Raw genomic sequence first — 23,036 nt, 5'->3', positions numbered from 1 at the left:
TGCTGAAAGGAATGGTGAACTTCTTTTGCTCAAGAAGAGAAGTCTTAGAAAATTGGACTGGGTGGGGAGCAGAAAGAGACCCATGGGAACGGGGACACACTTCCTAAAAACAGAGCACAAACTAGCTAGTGGTTTTGGGGTTTTGTTTGTTTGTTTTTTTTTATTTGTTTGTTTTTGGTACCAGGGATTGAACCCAGGGGCACTTATCCACTGAGCCACATCCCCAGCTCTATTTTTGTTTTATTTTGAGACAGGGTCTCACTAAATTGCTAAAGATGGCCTTGAATTTGCAATCCTCCTGCCTCAGCCTCCCAAGCTACAGGTCTGTACCACCACACCCAGCAATGGTTAGTATTAGACACAATCTTCCACTTACAAACTAGAGCTCTAGTTCGCAGATCTGAAGGAATCTGGCCTCACAACTCTTCCTTTGCTCCCTCTCACCCATGACATAAAACCTAAAGCCTCCCATCTCTCTCCAGCCTCCTCTCCCAAACTCACCAATCCTACTTTACACTTAAGCCATGCTAAACCAGTTTCCAGAGCAAGTTCTGCCCTGCTCCAGAGGAGTATAGTTGCACAGTGCCAATATCTGAAGAACTCCTCTCCTCCTGGTCTGCAGAACACACTGTGCCCTTTTGCAGAGCCAGCTCTAACCTCCTGATTTACCTGCTCTGTTCTTTCCTGCAACCTCTGTGTGCCTTTTTGTGCTGAAGTAATCATGTCACCATCTCAACGCACTCGACACACTGATAGGTATATTTTCCGGCTGGACTAGGCACTCCTCAAAGTCAGGAACCAAGTTTTTCCACCTCAAAAACCTACTTGACATCTCAGGTTCATCTCCTGGTAGGAGCTCAAACATCTGTGGCAGGAATGAACCCCATTAGCGTTTTATCTTTGGCAATGTCTAAACCAAAGAAAATCACACTTGTCTTCTCAGAAGAGGGAACATATTCAAATACCAAGAATTGCAGTTCCTGGTAAGACCTTTCAGAAAATGCCGTTACCAACAGCAGCAACTGAAACTCAGCAGAATGTTGGAGTGCTAAAAAGGGTGAAATAGGGAGACCTGAATAGTCATGGTTAGTAGTCCGGGGTGGGGGAAGTGATGGAGATTCAAGGCTGTCTAAAATTTAAGAATCACAAACAAGTTCTTTCTTAAGAATTATATATATTTACACTGTGGATGTGAGATATGTTTAATCACAGTAGAAGCTGTTAAAACCAATGTAAATCCACCCAACCTGGGCCCTCCTCTGCTGTTTGAGCCTGTATTTCAGGTAGGAGATAAGCTACTTCCAGATGGACTGACCTTTGGAAATTCCATTCTAAAAAGAAATCACCAGTTATTGTCACTGTCTTCTTCTCCAGTCTTCCTTCTGGGGCTAAGACCCATCTTGTGACCTAAAGGAAGCTGCCCTCTTTAGTTTTCCATGAGACTTCCAAGGTGGTCTGGGCTATGGGAAGGACCCTTCAGCTTGGGGGTGGACAGGTGTTCAAGCTCATAGTGCCCATTCTCGGAGGTCTTGTGTGGAAGTTCCTTCATGCCCTCCTTCTGGCTCCTCTTGTGCTCAATAATTTGCTGGAGCTGGTGCCCAGCATATTCTGGCTTGGTGGTTAGTGGTCCAGCAGGCACAGCCACACCAAGAACATCTGACACCATGTATGGGCGCAGCCAGCCCACCAAGGGAGTGCTTCCAGGGCTATAGTGGGTCTGCTTGTGGTAGAAGAGAAGTCCATCTACCTAAAAGAGGGGAAATTGGGGATCACAATGACATCTGGGGCCACATCTCTCTTCCAAGAGAGCCTAGACACACAGAGGCAGCTCTTGTGTACATTTACTGCATTCAGAGGAAAAGAGTCCTTGCTTCTAACATGTGCAGTTTCTCTGAATAAAGAAATGGTCTAAAAGCTAAAATTTAGAAAAGAAAAACATAAAACAGCATTTTCCTATTTACATAATGATTTCCTATCCACTATTTCATCCTCTTACCCACCAAAAGAGTATTTGAGAGAAAGATACTAGGGCTTAGGGAGTTCTGAGGGTCTCCCTGAAACACACGGTGAGTATAAAGCAGAAATTCAACTTGAGCCCAGGTCCTCTGTATCCAAATTCCAGATACTTTGCACTACTCCACAGTCTCTGTGTTCAGGCTGAGGCCCCCATGAACAAAGTCAGGGAAACTAGATATGTCCTCTGAAGTGCAGAACTGCTGAGCACAGGGACCAGGCTATGTAGAAGCCCTGCTTCCCCAGATACTGTCAGCTGCCTAAACCTTCCCCTAAAATGTTTACAAGCCATATTCTGGGAAACTCAGTTTTCTCAACGGGAAGACCTCCTACAGTCCCATATTTTCTTTTCCATGATTCAATGACTCATCTCTAAAAAGCATTTATTGCCACTAGGGTATAAGGGATATAAATAAAGATAGTGTTCCTATCACCTTCTTAATTGACTTCCAGAAATGAAGGCAACTCAGCCTGTGCCATTTCCTCATTCAGGAAGCTGTGATCCTTTTGTAAAATTATAGACAGTTCAAGCAGATACTTGGGGTGAGTAGGCAGAATTTTAAATGGTGTGATGGGAAAAGGAAATTTTGCTTGAGCCTGGAGTGGGTAACTATAGTTTCTAAAGATGAAAAAAGAGTGCCCAGGACTAAGGAGCTTCTGGGGTCAGGAAATATTCAGAGATGTAACAGGGTGAGTGCTGTTAAAATTGGATGATTTGGTCACCCTGCTCTCACACCACTGCTCAGCAAGTAGTGCCATTTATACTTTGGCCAAAAGAGGATTAGAGATTCAAACATTTGTTTGGGTCAGTCACAGATGACCTTTTACTTTATGACCACTATGGCAGTCAAACAAGAGGCCTATTTCTTATGCTTGTAGCAGGAAGAGGCACACAGAAGGACCTAGGAATGGAAAACCTTGCTACTCCACGGACCTCAGTTTCTCAGAGGGAGTTGGATGATCTGTCCTTTAATGCAGCTCTGGCTCTGGCATTCAGATTATCTAGCAGGGGTGGAACTCAAGCTCTAAAGGGCAGCAAGAACATCCTTTCCCAGGAATCCATTTTCAGCACTGTTCTAATGCTCTGATACAGCAAAAGATATCTTAAGATCTCATGTAACTAAGTCTCTCTGTACCCTACAATCATGAAAGCAATAATGACAATGGTCTCATTACCTCAAAAGGGAAATCCATAGATAGCACCTTACACAGACTCTCAGGGGTACAAGGAAAATTCTTTAGTCCCACAAATTTAAACTGAAATATAAATTAAAACAAATAGTTAGTATAAGTTACAAATGCGATTGGTTATAGTAATAGAAAAACTCTATCAAAAAAGTTTTCAGGGGCTGGGGACGTATCTCAGTTGGTAGAGTGCTTGCCTCACATGCACATGGCCTTGAGTTCAATCCCCAGCAATACACAAAAAAAGAAGTTTCAGTCTCATCTTTCCCTATCTGCTCCCAACCACCTTCCCTCAAAGATTCCCAACCTTCCATTACACACAACAATCATCTGGGAGGGAGGAAGGAGGTGGAGAATCAAGGGAGCTTTTAAAAATTATTAATGCAAGCCAGGCAATGGTGGTACATACCTGTAATCTCAGCAACTCCAGAGGCTGACTAGGAGGATCGCCTATTTGAAAACAGTCTGAGCAACTTAGAGAGACCATTTCAAAATAAAAAAGTCTAGGAGAGCTCCCCTGGATTCAATGCCCATTACTGGCAAAAAAAAAAAAAAAAAAAAAAAAAAATATATATATATATATATATATATATATATATATATATATATATATATATATATTTTCATCTCAGGTAAGTCATACCCTGAAATTCTTACTGAACTGCTCTATGATAAGGTCTGGGTTGATTTGTTTTGTTTTTGTAGTGCTGGGGATCCAACCCAGGGACATGTGCATGCTAGGTAAATGCTCTACAACTAAGCTACACCTCAGCTCTTACCCTAGTAATTATTAAAACACAAATGGAATTCAAATCTGGATGACTGTTAAGTCCATACTCTTCTCATTGTACCATACTGACTCAAAAAAGATCATTTCAATGTGGAGAGAGAATTAGGAATGTGAAGAGAAATCTTTGCTCCCTACACTTTTTTAAAAAAATACTTTTTAGTTGTAGATGGACACAATGCCTTTATTTTTTTATTTTTATTTTTTATGTGGTGCTGAGGATTAAACCCAGGGCCTTCCACATTCAAGGCAAGCACTCTACTCTGAGCTACAACCCAGCTTATGCTCCCTAGACTTCTAACAGAGAATTAATATCTAGAATATATGAAGAACTCAAAACATTTTACACCAAAAAATAACCCAATTAATAAATGGCTAAATGAATTAAACAAACACTTCTCAGAAGAAGAAATACAAATGGCAAACAAATATATGATATTCAACATCAATAGCAATTAGGGAAATGCAAATCAAAACTACACAGACTGGAGCGGGGGAGGCTGGGGTTGTGGCTCGGTGGTTGAGCGCTTGCCTCACATATGTGAGGCAATGGGTTCGATCCTCAGCACCACATAATAATAAATAAATAAAATAAAGATATTTTTAAAAAAGAGTTCAGAGCCTCTTATTAAAAAAAAAAAAAATGTGAAAAGATGGGCATGGTAGCACATGCTTGTAATCCCAGTGGCTTGGGAGATTGAGGCCGGAGGATCCCAAGTTCAAAGCCAGTCTCAGCAACTTAATGAGAACCTATCTCAAAAAAAAAAAGTAAAAAAGATTTGGAGATATGGCTCAGTGATTAAGCACCCTGGGTTCAATCCCTGGAATCAAAAGGAAAAAAAAAAGTAGGAAAAAAGATCATTTCATTTAGAATGATTATATTTAGATAACAGAGCAATCCTTATCCCTATAAAGAACTCTCTGATCCTAACACTAAGTCTTACAGGATTGAGCGTGGTTTTCTCGCCCAGTCCTTCTTCTTCCGGCAATTTTGAATGCATCCAGTAGAATCGGAAATCAGTCTGCACAGAAAAGGGACATAGGAAGACGAAATACTGGTCATCTCAAACTCTTTTTTTTTAAATACTTATTTTTTAGTTTTTAAGTGGACACAATATCTTTATTTTATTTTAATGTGGTGCTGAGGATTGAACCCAGTGCCTCACACATGCCAGGCAAGCATTCTACCACTGAGCCACAACCCCAGCCCATCATTTCAAACTCTTTCAAACTCTTTAGGGGGGGGGGGGGGCACGCACCTAATTCTAAATAGCCACTTGACTTACAAAGACCTATTCCCTTCTGTCATTATCCCCCTTTCATTTAAAACCATAAGGTCAGCAAGAAGATTATCAAATCTTTCAAGATTTTCTTCCTTAAAACTCAACAGGACTATTAATAGCAACAAAGCCAACATTATCACTGAAGGCCTACTTTCTATCAGGCTTCATGAAAAGGGCTCTACACACATAATATAATTAATCTTCAATCACGATCTGGGAGTTGTATCACATTATCTCCATTTTATAGGTGAGGACTCTTGAGGATAAGAGAAGTTAAGTCACTTGCCCAGGTACACAAGAGAAAATAATGTGTGACCTAGGACTCTTCAACTCCAAAGAACATTATGTAACCCCTCTTCTTTATATTAGGCCTGATTATTAGAAACTATGATACAGTTGAAACTTTTCAGAAACTATTTTATTCTCTGAATCAGTGACATGTATCCTTCTATACTTATGTTGAACTTTATCATTCTTTCAAATTGTGTTCTTTTTGGAAATTAAAAATAAAAAGCACACATACAGCCTTTTTTTTTCCCTGGTGGAACTGGGGACTGAAACCAGAGGCACTCCACAACTGAACTACACTAGGCATCTTTTCTTTCTTTCTTTCTTTCTTTCTTTTTAAAGAGCCTTACTAATAACTTTATTTTTTTTATTTTTATTTTTTTAAAGAGAGAGAGAGAGAGAGAGAGAGAGAGAGAGAATTTTAATATTTATTTTTTAGTCTTTGGCGGACACAACATCTTTGTTTGTATGTGGTGCTGAGGATCGAACCTGGGCCGCACGCATGCCAGGCGAGCGCGCTACCGCTTGAGCCACATCCCCTGCCCAATCTTTTCTTTATATTATAAAAATATAGGTGGTTTTAGTTACCAAATTTGTAGGCTGTGATGAAACATCCTCCAACAGAATTAAAGGAAGACATGTGCTGGACCAAATTTACATTCATAGGTGTAATCTTGCCTCTGTATTTGGGCAAGGTACTTAACATCTGAGGATCTCAGTTTTTCATATCTACACAAGGATAATAGTAGTACTTGCCTTACAGATTACTGCAAGGGATTTAATGCATTAATGCCACAAAGTGTTTAGCAATATATATCCTAATTGCTAGGGGCTGGGATATAGCTCAGTTGGTAGAGTGCTTGCCTTGCATGCACAAGGACCTGGGTTGTAATCCCCAACACCACAAAAACAAAACAAAACAACAAATCCTAACTGATTCTCAAGGATCACTTGAGAATTGTGGCACCACCTGGCAAGATTTGGAAACCTACTTTGAGGTAATGCCTATGGAAAGAAACAGCCTATGGTAACAATGTGATTCTCACACTTGAGCCTTCATGAAGATCACCTGGAGGCTGGTTAAAACTTACAGGCCCACTCCCACCTGATGGTTCTGTAGGTTTGAGAATGTGCATTTCTAACAACTTTCTGATATGCCTGGTCTAAAGTCCACATATTGAATACTAATATGAAAAACTAATTAACAAGGAGCAAAAGAGTACTACTATACAACAGAGACAACACAGGGCGTGATGTTAACAGCCATGAGGCTTAGTGCACATCCAGCCTCACTCTGATCACTGCAGCAGTCATCACAAGAAGCACCAAAGTGAGAAAATGTTGGGGAAGGTGAGACTAGAGGGGGAGTAGTGGGCCTCTTCTCACTTGGAAAGCTGTCCTTGTAGAGCTAGAGCCTTTGAGATTTGAGGCTTTCTATGATATTACGGAGGCCCTGGCATCTTCAGGGTCAGGATGTGGTTGGTGAAGGAGTGGAGGTTGCAGGGGTCTATTTGACGGTGACTTGCATTCCACCCTCTCTTCCTGGTCCCATCTCCACAAGGTGGCATCTTCCTTGCTTCACAGTCTTCCCTACAGTCACCCTCCTATTCTCTGGAGAGAGGTGAGGGGGTGGCTACAGCAGCTACAGGCCTGGCCTACACTTCTGCTGTTTTTCCTTCTTGCAAGAACTGCTATCCTTCCCTTAGTTCCTCCTATTTCTTTTTCAAAACTAAGCTAATTTAAACACTAAGAGATGCAGGGAGCATTAGATAATGTTCTTGATATACCACATCCTGTACACACCAAGAAGTTGGTCACGTATCAAAGCCACACGCTGAGCCACTTTCCTGGAGAGGAAAAGACAGAAAAAAACATGAGGGGAGTATCAATCCTTACCTGGCAGTCATAAAAAGGGTGTCCTCGCCAGCACATCACATCTAGAACATAGTAGGTCTGATTCACCTCACTGTAAATGCAATCCAGAATGGTGTACTCTGGAGACAAAAGGCAGAAAGTCAGGGTTCCACTTCCAACCAGGGTTCCCTCCACCACAATCTAGGGAACCCCATTCTAGATAAATACTCAGTGCTTGCAACAAGTCAGCACTAGAACTAACAATTCATTAGGGAAAGCATTCTCCACGGTCCCTTCTGGCTACCTGGTACACCTTAACCCATTATGTTCATCATCCTATATGGAATTGAAAACTTAGGATCTTAATGGGTTAAGGGTGACATGGATACACAGGTCAAAAGGAATCAAGACAATGCTTCACTCAAGTGGGAATTCTCAACTTTTAATTATTTGGTACTAGAGACTGAACCCAGGGAAAATTTACCACTGAGCTACATTCCTAACCCTTTTTATTTTTATTTTGAAACTGGGTATTGCTGAATCTCTGAGGCTGGCCTCAAATTTGTGATTCTCCTGCCTTAGCCTCCTGAGTTGCTAAGATACAAACATGTACCACTATGCCCAGCAGGAATTCTGAACATTTAGACAAATTGGAACATTACAGAAACAAACTCAAATTTTAAAGCAAGTTATCTTCCATTTTAGTTTAATTTATACTTTTTTTTTTTTTTTTTTTTTTTTTGAGATGGGTCTCACTATGTTGTCAGGTTGGTCTCAAACTCCTGAGCTCAAGTTATCTTCCTGCCTCAGACTCCCAAGTAGATATATTAGTAAATGATAATACATACCTGGTTTACAACTACTTGTTTGTTTTGTTTGTTTGTTTGTTTGTTTTCCATTACTGGGGACTGAGCCCAAGGCCTTGCAGTATTAGTTTCCTATGTCTCTAACTCTTTTATTTTTTATTTTTTCATTTAATTTTGAGACAGGGTCTCACTAAGTTGCCCAAATTGGCCTCAGACCTGCCTCAGAAAGAAGATGGGATTACAGGTATGTGCCACTGAGCCAGCTTACAATAACTTTTTAAGTTTCTAGATGCTTTGTTATAATTTAACTACAAATAGTCTCCTCTTTAGGGAATTTATAATCCAATTAAGTAGATAAGATGGTCACAGAGGGAAGTCAAGGGCTAAACTATAGCCATGGACAAGTTATTTACCTTTATTTTAGCCTGGTCAGCTAGGCCAGGCAGGAGAAGATAAGTTTGGGTCAATGATAAAGGAGAAAGGGAATTCAGAAGAGAAGCCCAGCAGTGGATTGTACCATGATAAGTGACATTCTCTCAGGATCTTTACCCCAAAATCTGCATCTGTCATCTTATAATGGAAATCCAAAGGCATGCTGACCTTAACTCAGAGATTTACTGCCCAATAGGACTCAGGGCTGTATCTCTTCTACAACTGAGGAGGAATGACTTTGAATGGGAGAGCCTGAGTTCAGGGATCAGTACAGTGTCTATGTGCAGTTTTAAGTATGCTTTCAAAGTGAGTCCTTAACAACCAGCCAAGCAACAGACACTGTCTTGAACTGAATATAAAACTTAGTAAACAAGCAGAGCAAAATGGCACATGCCTGTAATCCTGGTGGCTTAGGAGGCTGAGGCAAGAGAATCACAAGTCAAAGCCAGCCTCTGCAAAAGTGAGGCACTAAGCAACTCAGTGAGACCCTGTCTCTAAATAAAATACAAAATAGGACTGGGATGTGGCTCTATGTTTAAGTGCCCCTGAGTTCAATCCTGGGTTCAAAAAACATTACTTAGTAAGCAGGCATCTTATGTAGGTACCTTTTGCATTTGTTGAGTTTCTCCTGTTGCCTCCTGGCAGAAGGGAAGAAAACCTGTTGACACAGTAGCCACTCTTGGTATAGGCACTGGTAGAACCCTGTGGGGAGAAAGCAACCATTCTTGTCAGGCATCCAGGTCTCCTCACCCTCTTGCTTCCTCATTGTGCAGGGTGTAATTGGCCCAAGATGGCTCTCAACATATCCTTCCTGCAGGAAAGCATTTCAAGCCCCATTCCAGGCGCAACTGCCAGAGCAGATAAGAAAAATGAAGCACAAAAAATCCCTCCCACCATACACCAGGCCGGCTAACAGAGAGTAGGAGGCAGCTACTCACCCTGGAGGCCACAATAAGAGCTCTTTTTCCAACAGGGCACACCACCACAATCCATTCTTGTCCCAAATCTGAAGGGACATCAATTAACCACTCAGAGAGCATCAACTGGGAACACAAAAAATGCCATTATAAGCAGGGGTTGCTGCTCAAATGTTACAAGGACAAAGCGTTCATGTCCTACATGCACAATACATATACAAGTAAAAGAACAGAAAAGCCAGCAGAGGGGACTTCTACCCGGGTGCTCACAGTAGTTGAGCCAGTCTCCTGCACAACTGACTGGATGGAAGCCACTTACTTGGGACTCAGCTTCTCTCCTCAGTGCTATCACCTACATCAGTGCAGGGCTTACTATCTCATTTCCTGGACCAAGGTGGTAGGACCCTCTTCCTTTCCTTACTTTACCCATCTCCTTCCAGTTTCATAACTATTATGATCCAGAGGCTACACCTCAGGGATGAATAAGGTACTTGATTTTATTTTATTTATTTATTTGTGTATTACTATTATGTTTTGGTCCTGGGAACTCAAGCCAGGGGCACTATACCACTGAGTTATATTCCTACCTCTTTTTATTTTTTGAGACAGGGTCTTTTAAGTTGCCAGGCTGGCCTCAAAACTTGTAATCCTCCTGCCTCAGCCTCCCAAGTTGCTGGGATCACAGGCATGCACTACCAAGCTGGGCTCACCCCCTCTCTTTATGGTAGCATTTATTTCAGTGGGCTTTGACTGCATTGTACAGGAAGTGGGACAAGGTGGGTCTAATCATCTCTGGACCACGCACTTGATTCGCATAACGTTTTGGTAACTTCTTGCCAGTGTCAATGTCCATTTCTTCATCATCTTTCTTGTCTTCTTCCTCACTCTCCACCCCTGTCCAATCATCTTCAGCCAGTCTCCTGGCATGGTTCACATAATCCAGCCGCTTCCTGGAATGAAAAAAAAGGCATAGGCTCAAAGGATTTAAAATCAGCATACTGTAATGACACAGCCACATCAATGTTCACAGCAGCTCAATTCACAATAGCTATGGAACCACCCTAGGTGCCCTTCAATAGATGAATGGAAAAAGAAAATGTGGGGGGCTGGAATTGTGATAAGTGCGTGGTAGAGTGTTCCCCTAGCACGTGTGAGACTCTGGGTTTGATCCTCAGCACCACATAAAAAAAAAAATAAATAAGGATATTGTGTCCAAATACAACTAAAAAAAATAATTATTAACGAAAAAAAGAAAATGTGGTATATTTACACAACGGAATATTACTCAGCCATAAAGAAGAATGAAATCATAGCATTTGCTGATAAATGGATGGAATTAGAGAATATCATGCTAAGTGAAATAAACCAATCCATGTTATGTGGATGCTGACTCACAATGGAGGAGGAGGAGTGGAGGTTCACGGGATTGGACAGGAGACTGGGGGAAAAGGAGGGGGGATAGAAATGGGAAAGACAGTAGAATAAATCGGACATAACTTTCCTATGTTCATATATGAATACATGACCATTGTAACTATGTACAACCACAAAAATGGGAAGTTATACTCCACATATGTATGATACATCAAAATACATTCTACTGTCGTATATAACTAAAATGAACAAATTTAAAAAAAGAGGTTGGGCGTGATCAATGCATGCTACACACGTGTGAAAATATCACACTGAATGCCAGTAGAATGTACAATTAATCTGTGTAAATCAAAAATAAAAAGGAGGAGCTGGGGATGTGGCTCAAGTGGTAGTGTGCTCGCCTAGCATGCGTGAGGTACTGGCTTCAATTCTCAGCACCACATAAAAATAAAATAAAGATATTGTGTCCACCACCCCCCCCAAAAAAATAAATAAATAAATAAGCTGTTACATTTTAGACAGAAACATCCTATAATGAAAAAGATTTCATTTAATTCAAAGGCTCCAGATTTGGGAGCAACTTGGGGATTTTGGTGGGAGTAAGAAATATGGAATTTCCTTTGCAAAGCCAAACTAATGGCTGCCTCCTCATAGATCCTAAATAGGGAACCCCCCTGAACAGCCTTCCTCTGAGTTTCCTAAGAATGGAAAAAGTAAGATATTTAAAGGAATTTGCAACGTTCACTAACTGTATAGGCTGAGCCCACCCTCACACCACCAACCCCAGGTGAGAACTGACATTTCCTGCCTGGCAGACACTGTTTCCAAAGGCCCTAGGATGAGAGAGAGGAAACAATGCGATGCAGTGAGAAATCTAAAACAGGACAGCTTCTGGGGATTTTCACTTTACACAGCTTTCAGAGGAGAAGCCAGGCATCTCTTCAGTTTCCAACTTTCAAAAAGAGCTGCTTGAGTGCTGGGGTTGTGGCTCAGCAATAAAGCGCTCACCTAGTACATGTGAGGCCCTGGGTTCAATCATCAGCATCACATGTAAATAAATAAAGTAAAGGTATTGTGTCCAACTACAACTAAAAAATAAATATTTGGGGGAAAAAAAAGAAGAGCCACTTAGTTTACAATTTTATCTTTTACTTTATTATTATTATTATTTTAACTACATGTTCTAGAAAGGTTGGGAAATTATGAGGCTAGAAAAAGCAATTTCTGGAACCTAAGTTTTTTAAATTGATTTGGAAATGTACCTCCTAAACTTGATTTCCTCATAGCAATGTAAGAATTAAACCACTGAGGCAGTAAACCAGCATAACTGTTTTCTTCTTTTCCTATTTTTCTTTTTTTAAACAGTACTGGGAATTCAACCCAGCCCCACACAAGCACTTTACCATTGTGCCTTAAGCCTCATTTCTAGTATTTATTTATTATTTTGATACTGGGAATTAAACTCAGAGGTACTCGACCACTAAGCCACACCCCCAGCCCTATTTTGTATTTTATTTAGGAACAGGGTCTCACTGAGTTGCTTAGAGCCTTGTTTTTGCTGAGGGTGGATTTGAACTCACAATTCTCCTGCCTCAGCCTACTGAGCCACTGGGATTACAGGTGTAAGCCACTGCAGCCAACCTATTTTTTATTTTTGAGACAGGGTCTCATTAAGTTGCTGAGGCTGGCTTTGAACTTCCAATGTGCAACCACAATAGCACCCAACTGATTACCTGGTTTCTTCTTAATCCTCTCTCTCTCTCTCTCTTTTTTTTTTTCCCCCCGGTTTTTTAAAATTTTGAGATAGGGTCTCACTAAGCTGCCCAGGCTGGCCTTGCAATCCTCCTGCCTCAGCCTGCTGAGTCCCTGGAATTACATGCGCGATAGCACCCAGATGATTTCTTCTTAAACAATCTCCACATGTTCATTCCCATTCATTCGAATTTGCATACCTGAGAGAACATATGAAAGCACTATGGTCTTTTATTTCAAGAACAAAAGTCAGCAGATATATTCCTACACGTGTGAAAGGATGTATATCTGTGGTTATTTCCTAGGCATTGTTTATAATCACAAAAGAAGGAAACTACCAAGATGCCCATCAGTAGGGGAGTGATTAGGTTACATGTAAACCAACAACCAATGGAATACCTGGTAGCATAAAAGGGGATGATATGGCATTTTATGAACTGATATAGAAGCTCTCAAAAAAATTATTAAATAAATATACAATAGTGTAGAGTACACTACTACTTGTATTTTAAAAATAATAGGGGTGGGGCTGGGGATGTAGCTAAGTGGTGGAGCGTCTGCCTTGTATGTGTGAGGCACTGGGTTCAATCCTCAGCACCACATAAAAATAAAAATAAATAAAATAAAGGTATTGTGTCCCTCTACAACACCCACCTACACAAACACACACACACACACACACACACATATAATATAAAATAATAATAAGCCAGGCACAGTGCTACCTGCCTGTAATCCCAGCGACTCGGGAGTCTAAGGCAGGAGGACCTCTAGCTCAAAGACAGTCCACCAACTCAGCGAGGCCCTAAGCAACTCAGCAAGACTCGGTCTCTAATAAAATATGAAAAAGAGCTGGGGATGTGGCTCGGTGATTAAGTGTCCCTGAGTTCAATCCCTGGTACCAAAAATAATAATAAGTAATATTGATAATAATAATGGGTATAGCTCAGTGGTAGAGTACCTGCCTAGCATGCATGAAGTTCAATCTCCAGCATTGTAAAAAATTAAAATTAAAAAAAAAATTATACATACAATCAAACACACTTGCTCATATCTACACAGAATATCTTTGGAAAGAAAACTAATAGTTCAGGAAAGAAACTGAGCAACTAGGGGACAAAATAGGGAGGGAGGTTTTTCAACATGTATTCTTCTACAAACTTTGAACTACATGAATGAATATATTTCCTACTCTAAAATAATAAAGTAAAATTGAAAAAGAGGAGGATTATTTGTTCCTGTTGTGCTAGAGTGGGCCACAAAGAGGGACATGAAACTAGTTCTGGGCTCCAGGCCTGCCATGTTAGTCCCCATACTTCTGCGCCTTGTTCTCTGGATGTTCCTTCAAATCTTCAGCTGTCTTCTCTGATCTTTGACTCTGTTCTTCAGTCAGGGGCTTCCTTCTGTGCTGCCCACCAAAAGGGAAACTCAGACCCAGGCTGACATCGGTGCTAGGTGGACCCACAGAGGAAGAAAGCAAATGGTCTAGAGTGAAGCAAGGCTGGGCTTCCCCACCCAGTTCTCACAGCCAGCCAGTTGCTGGTTCTTACCTCTCACATTCTAGCCCCACTCTCCTCCCCCTCTACCTGGACTTCATCAGCTGGGAGGGTACATTTCCACTTCTTGCATTTCCAGGAACAGATGAGGACAGAGCCCTGCCTATACTTCCATGCCTGTATTTTAATTGAGGAGAAACAATAAACACATACAGGTGAGTATCCCTTACTGAAATGCTTGGGACCAGAAATGTTTCGGATTTTGGAATATTTATACATAGATAATGAGATATGGGATGGGACCCAAGAAAGAGAGAAACAGAGACAGACAGGAAGGAAGAAAAGAGGAGAGGAAAATAAGAGTGATCTCGGAATGTAATCTGCAAGCAACTGAGGAGACATAGGGAACCATCTCTGTCAAACACATCCAGGGATGCAGCACTGGACAAAATACAGACTCTATGGAAACTGCAGTAGTAAATAGTTTCTCCCAGTCCCTAATTGCTTAATTTATGATCCACAAGAGGCACACACCACACTGAGAATAAAATACAGGTCCTGTCTTCAGAACAGCCCAACCTCAAACACTTCTATTCTGCTCTCTTCCCCTTTTGTTCATTTTGGCACTTACACTTAAGAGTATGGAAGACATTTCCTCAGATTCCCTAAGGAATTGTTTGTCTTGAACTCCCAAGGGCTCCACAGAACATTTGGGGTAAATGCAGACGGGAAGACCACACCAATACCAGAATTCAGAGCGTGGGAGAAGCCACACATAAGCAGCCCCGAGAATGTGGGGAGTGGAAGTCTAGGTGTGGCTTTCATAAGTTCCTAAATTGCAAAGCTCCATACTGTTGCCAGGAAAAACAGCAAAATTTAACCAAATAATCGAGCTTTTCTTTCAAGTTTTAGTCTCTTCCTACTTCCTCTTTTTTTCCTAAAATCTGAACATTAAGGATACCTAACTCTGCCAGATTTACCCTCCCAAAACTGTTGGCAGAAAGATCAATCTACAAATAGTCTATTTTTGAAAGGGTTCTGTAGAGACAAGCCTAGACACCCCTGAATCATTCTCAGCTCCCAGAATGAAGAAAGAAGCCAAGGAGTTAAAGCATCCTTACAATTTCTGCAGTTCCAGTAACTGGCGGCGCCGCTCACTCTGCTCCAAGGAACTGTATTTGGACTTGTATTGGGATAGGCGGGGGTGTGGGGCAGCTGTGCTGTTCAGATCTTGAGACACAGAAAAGCTACTAGCCAGGGCTTGACTCAGCTCTTCCATCTTCTCTATAAAAAAAAAAAAAAAAAAAAAGAAAGAAAATGGTTCATTCATTCATATCATCCTGGGTATACAGGCAGTTGTGATGTATGTAATATGATGGCTACCTTCCCAAAATACACCACTTCATCTAAAATCACAATTTTTTCCATAGTGAAAAAAAGGAAGTTAAAAAGTAAATGAGTTACATATCAGCATTAACAATGTTATTTTCTGGGGCTGGGGATGTGGCTCAAGCGGTAGCGCGCTCGCCTGGCATGCGTGCGGCCCGGGTTCGATCCTCAGTACCACATACCAACAAAGATGTTGTGTCCGCCAAGAACTAAAAAATAAATATTAAAAATTCTCTAAAAAAAAAATGTTATTTTCTAATGATATTTTGATAATGATCATGATAGCTCTGAATGCATAAACCTAATATAAATCACTAAGCAAATTTATTCCATCATGGGGCTGGGATTGTGGCTCAGTGGTAGAGCGCTTGCCTAGTGTGTGTGAGGCACCACAAAAAATGAATAAATAAAGGTATTGTGTCCAACTACAACTAAAAATTAAATTTAAAAAAATTTATTCCATCATCAAATCATCCCTTTGTTTCCCATAACCATGAACTGTCATTCTTTTTTTTTTTTTAATTGAGAACCAAACTCAAGGGCACTCTACAACTGAGTTACATCCCCAGTTGTATTTTGAGATAGGATCTCACTAAACTGCCTAGGGCGTAAATTGCTGAGGATGGCCTCAAATTTGCAATTCTTCTGCCTCAGCTTCCCAAGTCTCTGGGATTATAGTTGTGCACCACCGCACTCAACTTGTTGTTCATTCTTTACCACTGGACATCTAGTTATGTGACCAAGCTTCTAATTTTTTCCTGAGTAATTCTAAATGGCCATCATTCAATAACATTGTCAATAAAAAATTTTATGCAACTGGCTAATTATGTAATAAATGTCTTTTTGTTTTGCTTTTTTTTTTTTCCCAGTTCTGGGGATCAAATCCAGGGCCTCAGCTGGGCCAGGCAAATGCTCTACCACTGAATATTTCCAACCCAAATAAATGCCAACTCATTTTCAGGAAATTTAGCTCCAGAAGAAACATGTTCTGGTGCCCCTAGAGGAAGACAGGAGAAGCCAAAAAAAAAAAAAAAAAAAAAACCCAAACTTAACAGTTACTTTCTCATTTTATAGTTTTGTTTTTGAGGGGCTGAGTGGTTTCAGGTTTCAGGGTTACCTATGTGAGACTCACTTGAAAAAGGGTTAGGGTGTGGAAGGTTGCCTAAAAGAGAATGCCATCTACTCTAGTACAAAGAATTTACACATAGTACAATAGGGAAACAGGGAGTGTACGTCACATGGGAGACAAGACTCCCCACATGGGTCCTAAAGGATGGAAGTGGAGAAGAAGAGGTAAAATGCTGGGCATGCTGGCATAGGCCAGTAATCCCAGCTACTCAGAAGGCTAAAACAGGTGAATTGCAGGTTCGAGGCCAGCCTAGCAATTTGGTGAGGTACTAAGCAACTGAGCGAGATGCTGTCTCAAAATAAGTAAAAAGGGATGGGGATGTGGCTCAATGATAAAGCGCCCCTGGGATTATAGTTGTACCTATACCTAGTATGAAAAAATTTTTAAAATGTTTTTAAAAGAAAAGGAAAAGAAGTAAATTCACTTTTTATTCAAATTCCTATGAATGAAGTGCTTACTGGGTAGACTAGGAGCTCACCAAAGGTTAAAGGTGTGCCTCAGACTATAAGAAAACAGGAACATTTGTGAGAAACCTGATTCACACAGCTGAACTGGTCCCACCCTTCAGTTCTGGTGCAAATCAGAGAGTACCACCAATACTAAATGCTAGGAGCCACAAGCAAATATAGGATGTATGGCACCTTTGGTTGTAAAGTGACGCCAGCTAGCCACTGAGATGATTATGTTAAGATTTACATTCATATGGAAATTGGACTCCCGCTGTTCACCTTGGCCTGCTACCGGACTCATGTTACGGGACTCATGGAGAGTTCCCATTGGTTGGGGAAGGATAGTAGGAGGGAATTCCGGGGGAGGTCCGGGGGACCCCCGGTTCGGGGAACGCGCGGTTCCGGTGGAGGCCCGCGTGGGAGGACCGGGTTTGGCTTGCCAGCGCCTACAGAGTATTGGCGGCTTTTTCAAAATAAAGTTTTGTTCCTGCTTGAGTGGCTCGTGATTCTGTGCCCAGCCAAGACTGCGGCAACTAAACACCAGGTCCCACTGCTCTCAGCACCAAAATGAACAAGCTCATTCCAGAAGTTCCATAGTAAAAAATAAAACTCCAGGGGCTGGGGATACAGCTCAGCTAGTAGAGTACTTGCCTAGCATGCACAAGGCCCTGAGTTCAATCCCCAGTACCACAAAAAATAAATATAAATAAATAAATAAGACTCCATACACTTCCACTTGGCCATTGAATTGTTTTTGTTTTCTTTTTCCTCTGTCCTGGGGATTGAACCCAGTGGAGCACTACCACTGAACTGCATCCCAAGCTCTTCATTTTTTGAGATAGTGCCTTGCTAAACTGCCCAACCTAGCCTCAAACTTGAGATACTCCTGCCTTCGACTCTCTAGTGTCTGGGATTAGTGTGTCATCCCATCAGATTCCAATGAGATACTTTCTACTGCACACTTGATATCAGATTTTATCTTTCTTAATTTGAAGCATTTGACTGGGGTGGGGTGGTACTGGGGATTGAACCCAGGGGCTCTTTACTACTAAGCTCCATCCCCAGTCCTTTTCATATTTGAGACAGTGTCTCACTAAGCTGCTTTGGGCCTCACTAAATTGCTGAGGCTGGCCTCGAATTTGCAATCTTCCTTCTTTAACTTCCAGAGTCACTAGGACTCACAGGCATGTACCACTGTGCCTGGTTGATTTTTTTTAAAGGAAATTTTCAAAAATTGTGGTTGAGAATGACAGGCACAATGGCATGCGCCTGTAATCCCATCAGCTCAGCAGGCTGCAGCAGGAGGATCATGAGTTAAAAGCCAGCTTCAGCAACTTAGTGAAATCCTATCTTAAAATAAAAATATAAAAAAAAAGGCTGGGGATGTGGTTCAGTGGCTAAAGTGCTCCACAATTCAATTCCCAGTACCTCCCCCGCCCCTCCCCCCCCAAAAAAAAAACCAGTGTGCTTACGGGACTATGGGAATAAGCAGAGATTCCTCGTAGGACTAGAAATGGAATCACCATATGACCCAGTGGTACCACTCCTCAGTATTTTTCCTAAAGAATAAAAGTCAACATACTATAGCAATGCATGCATATTCATGGGTTTTGTTGTTGTTTGGGTTTTTTCTTTTGTGTGTGTGTGTGGTGCTAGGGATTAAGTCCAGAGCCTTATGCATGTGAGGCAAGCACTCTACCAATTAAATTATACCCCCAGCCCACATATCCATGTTTAAGCAGCACAATCCACAACACCAAATTATATAACTAGTCTAGGTGTCCATCAACAGATGAATGGATAAAGAAAATGTGGTAGATATACACAGTAGATTTTTTTTTGGGGGGGGGGGGTACTGGGGATCAAACTTAGAGGCATTCAACCACTGAGCCACATCCCCAGCCCTATTTCTTGTATTTTATTTAGAGACAGGATCTATACTGAGTTGCTTAGTACCTCACAGTTGGTGAGGCTGGCTTTGAACTCACAATTCTCCTGTTTCAGCATCCCAAGCAGCTGTGATTACAGAGATTACAGGTGTGGGCCACAGCACCCAGCTACACAGTGGATTCTTATTCAGCCATAAATAAGAATGAAATGGGAGCCAGGCATGGTGGCACATCTGTAATCCCAGCAGCTGGGGAGCCTGAAACAGGAAGTTTGCTTGAGTTCAAAGTCAGCCTCAGCAATTTAGTGAGGCCCTAAGCAACTCAGTGACCCCTGTCTCTAAATAAAATTTTTAAAAAGGGCTGGGGAAGTGGCTCAGTGGTTAAGTGCTGCTGGGTTCAATCCCAGGTACAAAAAAAAAAAAAAAAAAAAGAATGAAATATGTCATTTGCAGGAAAATGGATAGAATTTAAGAATTTAAGTAAGCCAAACTCAGAAAGTCGATGGTTATGTTTTTTAAAAATGTTTATTTTTTTTAGTTGTAGTTGAATACAATATCTTTAACCTATTTATTTATTTTTATGTGGTGCTGAGGATTGAACCCAGGACCTCACCCATGCTAGTCAAGCGCTCTACCGCTGAGCCACAACCCCAGCCCGGATGGTTATGTTTTATCTCATGTGTGGAAGCTAGAACTTAAAAATAAGGGGGAAAGGTAGGGAGAAGCTCTTGTAAATCAAAGGGCTACCTGGTTGCTACATTAACCCCTGAATTGGCAACCTGCTATCAGGTTCCCTAATGACTGGGGAGAGCTGTTTTCTTCTTCTTACTTGAAAAAAGCCTACTTTTTCACTTTGAAAAAAAAAAAATAATCAAAGGAAGATCAATAGAATAAAAGGGGACCAGGAGGAAAAGGGTAGGTAATGGGGGATGAATCTACCAAATTATAGAGTTCAATATCCAATACTGAAAAAAAATTAATTCTTTAAAAATTATCTTTGGGTCTTAAAGTAATGACCAAATTCAGCTGGAAGCAGTGGCACAGTCCTGTAATCTCAGCAACTGAGGGAGCTGAGGCAGAAGGATGCAAGTTTGAGGTCAGCCTATCAAGACATTATCTCAAAATGGGGGGTGTAGCTAAGTAGTAGTGCTTGCTGAGGATGAATCAGGCCCCGGATTTACTGAGGAGTAGCACGCAAAAAAATTAATAAAAGACCAAATCCAAAGCATCTTTTTTTTTTTTTTTAGTTGTTGATGGACCTTTATTTTAATTATTTGTATGTGGTGTTGAAAATCGAACCCAGTGCCTCACCCACATGCTAGGCAAGCACTCCACCACTGAGCCACAGCTCCCCAAAGCATCTTCAATAGGCCTTTTCATTCTTTACTTTTGTTGTGGTGGTAATGGGAATTGAACTCAGGGGCACTTGACCACTGCCCACACCTCCAGCCCAATTTTGTTTTTTTGCGGGGGCGGGACAGGGTCTCACTGAGTTGCTTAGTGCCTTGCTGTTGCTGAGGCTGACTATGAATTCAAGATCTTCCTGCCTCAACTTCCCGAGCCGCTGAATTAGAGGCGTGTACCACCGCGCCTGGCTTCATGCTTGATGTTAGCTCCCGCTTTGCCAAGAACCACAAAATCGTTAAAATTGATGCCTCGGATACTAGGGCGGGTCCCTGCACCTTCCTGTTAAGGGCATCCTTGCTGCCTCTTATTCTTTCAGCCCATTCCACGGAAGGTTCCGTCCACAAATATTCAGACTGCGTCCCACGTGGACTCGTCCTCCACTAGTTTCCACTAACTCCCCAAGATCTGACCTGCCCAGGCCCACTTCCGGTCCCCCTCCTCATCCCTGATGCCTCCACATGTCCTCCGTCTCTCCCTACTCCCACGTGCCGGGCTCCTGCCCAGTGATTTTACCTGCTCCACTCGGCCGTACTCCCCACCACCGCCCCGCAATGCCCTTCTCTAGCAATGGGGTCATCTAGGCCTTGCATGGTTCGCTCCTCCCCTACAAAAATGTCCCTCAGGGGTTCTGGCCGGACAGCCTGTACATAATTGCGGAAACACGCCAAAGGGGAGGCCCCGGCCTGGCTCTGCCTCTCCAAGAGCCGTCACGGGAGCCGGAGAGCGGGACAGGCCAGAGGAGCCTTAGACGGATGATAAGGGGCAACTCGAGAACCGGCTAGACCCGAACTCGAACTCAGCACTCACCGGACTGAGGCGACAGTTGCACGCGCCGCCGCTGCCACCACCCTCTCCGGGGATCGGCCAATCAGCTGCCCTGAAAGGGTCGGACCCGCCCCCTCGGCTGCGGTCGCGCAGCTAGGCCCACAGTCTTTGCGCCCGGAATTTCCGGCTCCTCCCACCGTGGCGCACGCCGGGAGTTGGTTCGCTGTGGGCCGTTACTTCCGCCTGAAGGTCTCGGGCTCTTCCGGTCACTCAGAGCTGGGTCCTGTTTTTGCGTTGCGCGTCCCGGCCCTCTCCAGCAAGATGGCTTGACAAAGGCAAGACCCCACTCCTGGGCACAAGCTCCTCCCAGCCCCTTTCGCCAATAGGAGGAGCGGTGACCTCGTGGCCGGGCATTCAACGCCCTCCACTCCCTGGGTCCTCCCGCCTTCCCGGATCTGCTCAGTCTGCGCAGCCTGCTGCCTCTTCTCTGCATTGCTCTCACTCGGGCAGTGCTTGTTGTCTGGATGGCCCCGTCTGACATCCCAGGTCTTGGACTATTAAACGTCCCCTCCCCGTTCGCCCTCCCAACACCAGCAACTGCCTGGACTACTCCCTGTTTGCTAGGTTTGGGAATTTCTCCTCCGTACTCGGCTGTGGGCTTGGAAACGTGGCTTGATTCCTGTTTAAGGAGTCAGCATCCAGCACAAGGCATGGAGTCAATAGACCCTCGATGAAAGAATGATTGAATTGGTGCAAGGTGTGGGGCCAAGCAGCCGAGATTTAGGAGACCCCCTTATCTTGGATGCAGTTTCTGCAGGGTAGCACTAACTTAATGAGATGTAAAATTAAAAAAAAAAAAAAACGAATAGCTATTTATTGAATGCTGACATTGAGCCAGATACCGTGTTTTATAGGCATTAGTTCATTTAATCATCAAAACAGAGAGGTTAAGTACCTTAGCCAAAGCCACACAGCTCTTGAACCAAATATTTGAATTTGCTGGATGTTTTAATATAGAGAATAGAGTGCCTATTATATACAATATTAACATTCCTTCTACCCAGGAGGCTGAGGCCAGTCAATCCTATCCTGCAAATTCAGGGCCATTCTGGGCAACGTAGTCACCTTGTCTCCAAATCAAAAGGGCTAGGGAGTGTAGTTCAGTGGTAGAGTGTTTACCTAGGATGTTTGGAGCCTTGGGTTCAGTCTCCAAGTTCCATTCTCAGTACCTCAAAGAGGGTGGGGGAAGCTGGCATATTTTGAATCTAAGGAATACCAAGATACGACTTATAAGGAATATCAAGATGTGGACCTGTTGGGCATATATTTTATGTACATAACACAATTTTGGTGCTAAAGGAAATTGGGGACCCTGGAAGACTAATCTTTGGGACCTCAGATTATATGTAGGTGAACACTTGACTTTCACTATCTAGGCTTAACAAAGATTATTTATTTTATATAGCAAAACAAAAACTGATAATTGCTTAATTTGTGGGACTGACATAAAAGAAAAGCCCAGGGCCTGCCTGCATTAAGGAAATTTGATATTGCAGTGTCTGTTTGTCCCAGAACCACCATTTCCTACTTATAACCATAGAGGTCACAACTAGTGGTCAGAACTGCACAGAAAAGAAAAAAGACCCCTAACATTGAAGCAAAGTAGACTGAAGTTGAAAGAAGTTCCTGAATGCACGGCTAAGGTCTAGAAAGGCTCTGATCCTTCACTGGTACCCAGCTGAATCACTGCCCATATACCTGAAAATAAAGAAACAGCAGCTGGCCCAAGGGCTCATTTGGAGTTGGTGGGTGTTCCAAAAAG

General features: G+C 42.4%; 1 protein-coding gene across 3 annotated transcripts; it reads right to left on the bottom strand.

The window, feature by feature from the left end:
- Positions 1–1,349: 1,349 nt before the first annotated feature.
- Positions 1,350–22,058, bottom strand: SNUPN (snurportin 1). Of its 3 annotated transcripts, none has more exons than XM_081290484.1 (9): positions 21,257–22,058; positions 15,309–15,466; positions 10,371–10,515; positions 9,587–9,691; positions 9,254–9,350; positions 7,453–7,550; positions 4,930–5,007; positions 3,190–3,270; positions 1,350–1,747 (listed from the first exon to the last, which is right to left on the bottom strand). In XM_081290484.1, the coding sequence occupies exons 2-9, from the start codon at positions 15,464–15,466 to the stop codon at positions 1,427–1,429; spliced, it is 1,083 nt and encodes a 360-aa protein (XP_081146610.1). In that variant the 5' UTR covers positions 21,257–22,058; the 3' UTR covers positions 1,350–1,426. The 3 variants fall into 3 exon arrangements, with proteins under 3 accessions (XP_081146610.1, XP_081146609.1, XP_081146611.1); XM_081290483.1 differs by having other exon boundaries at positions 15,309–15,471; positions 21,257–22,056; XM_081290485.1 differs by lacking the exon at positions 9,587–9,691 and having other exon boundaries at positions 15,309–15,471.
- Between the last annotated feature and the right edge of the window lie 978 nt (positions 22,059–23,036).

The sequence above is a fragment of the Spermophilus citellus genome, assembly GCF_964194105.1.
Source record: "Spermophilus citellus genome assembly, chromosome: 4".
NCBI lineage: Eukaryota > Metazoa > Chordata > Mammalia > Rodentia > Sciuridae > Spermophilus > Spermophilus citellus.
This window is presented reverse-complemented; position numbering and strand designations above follow the sequence as displayed.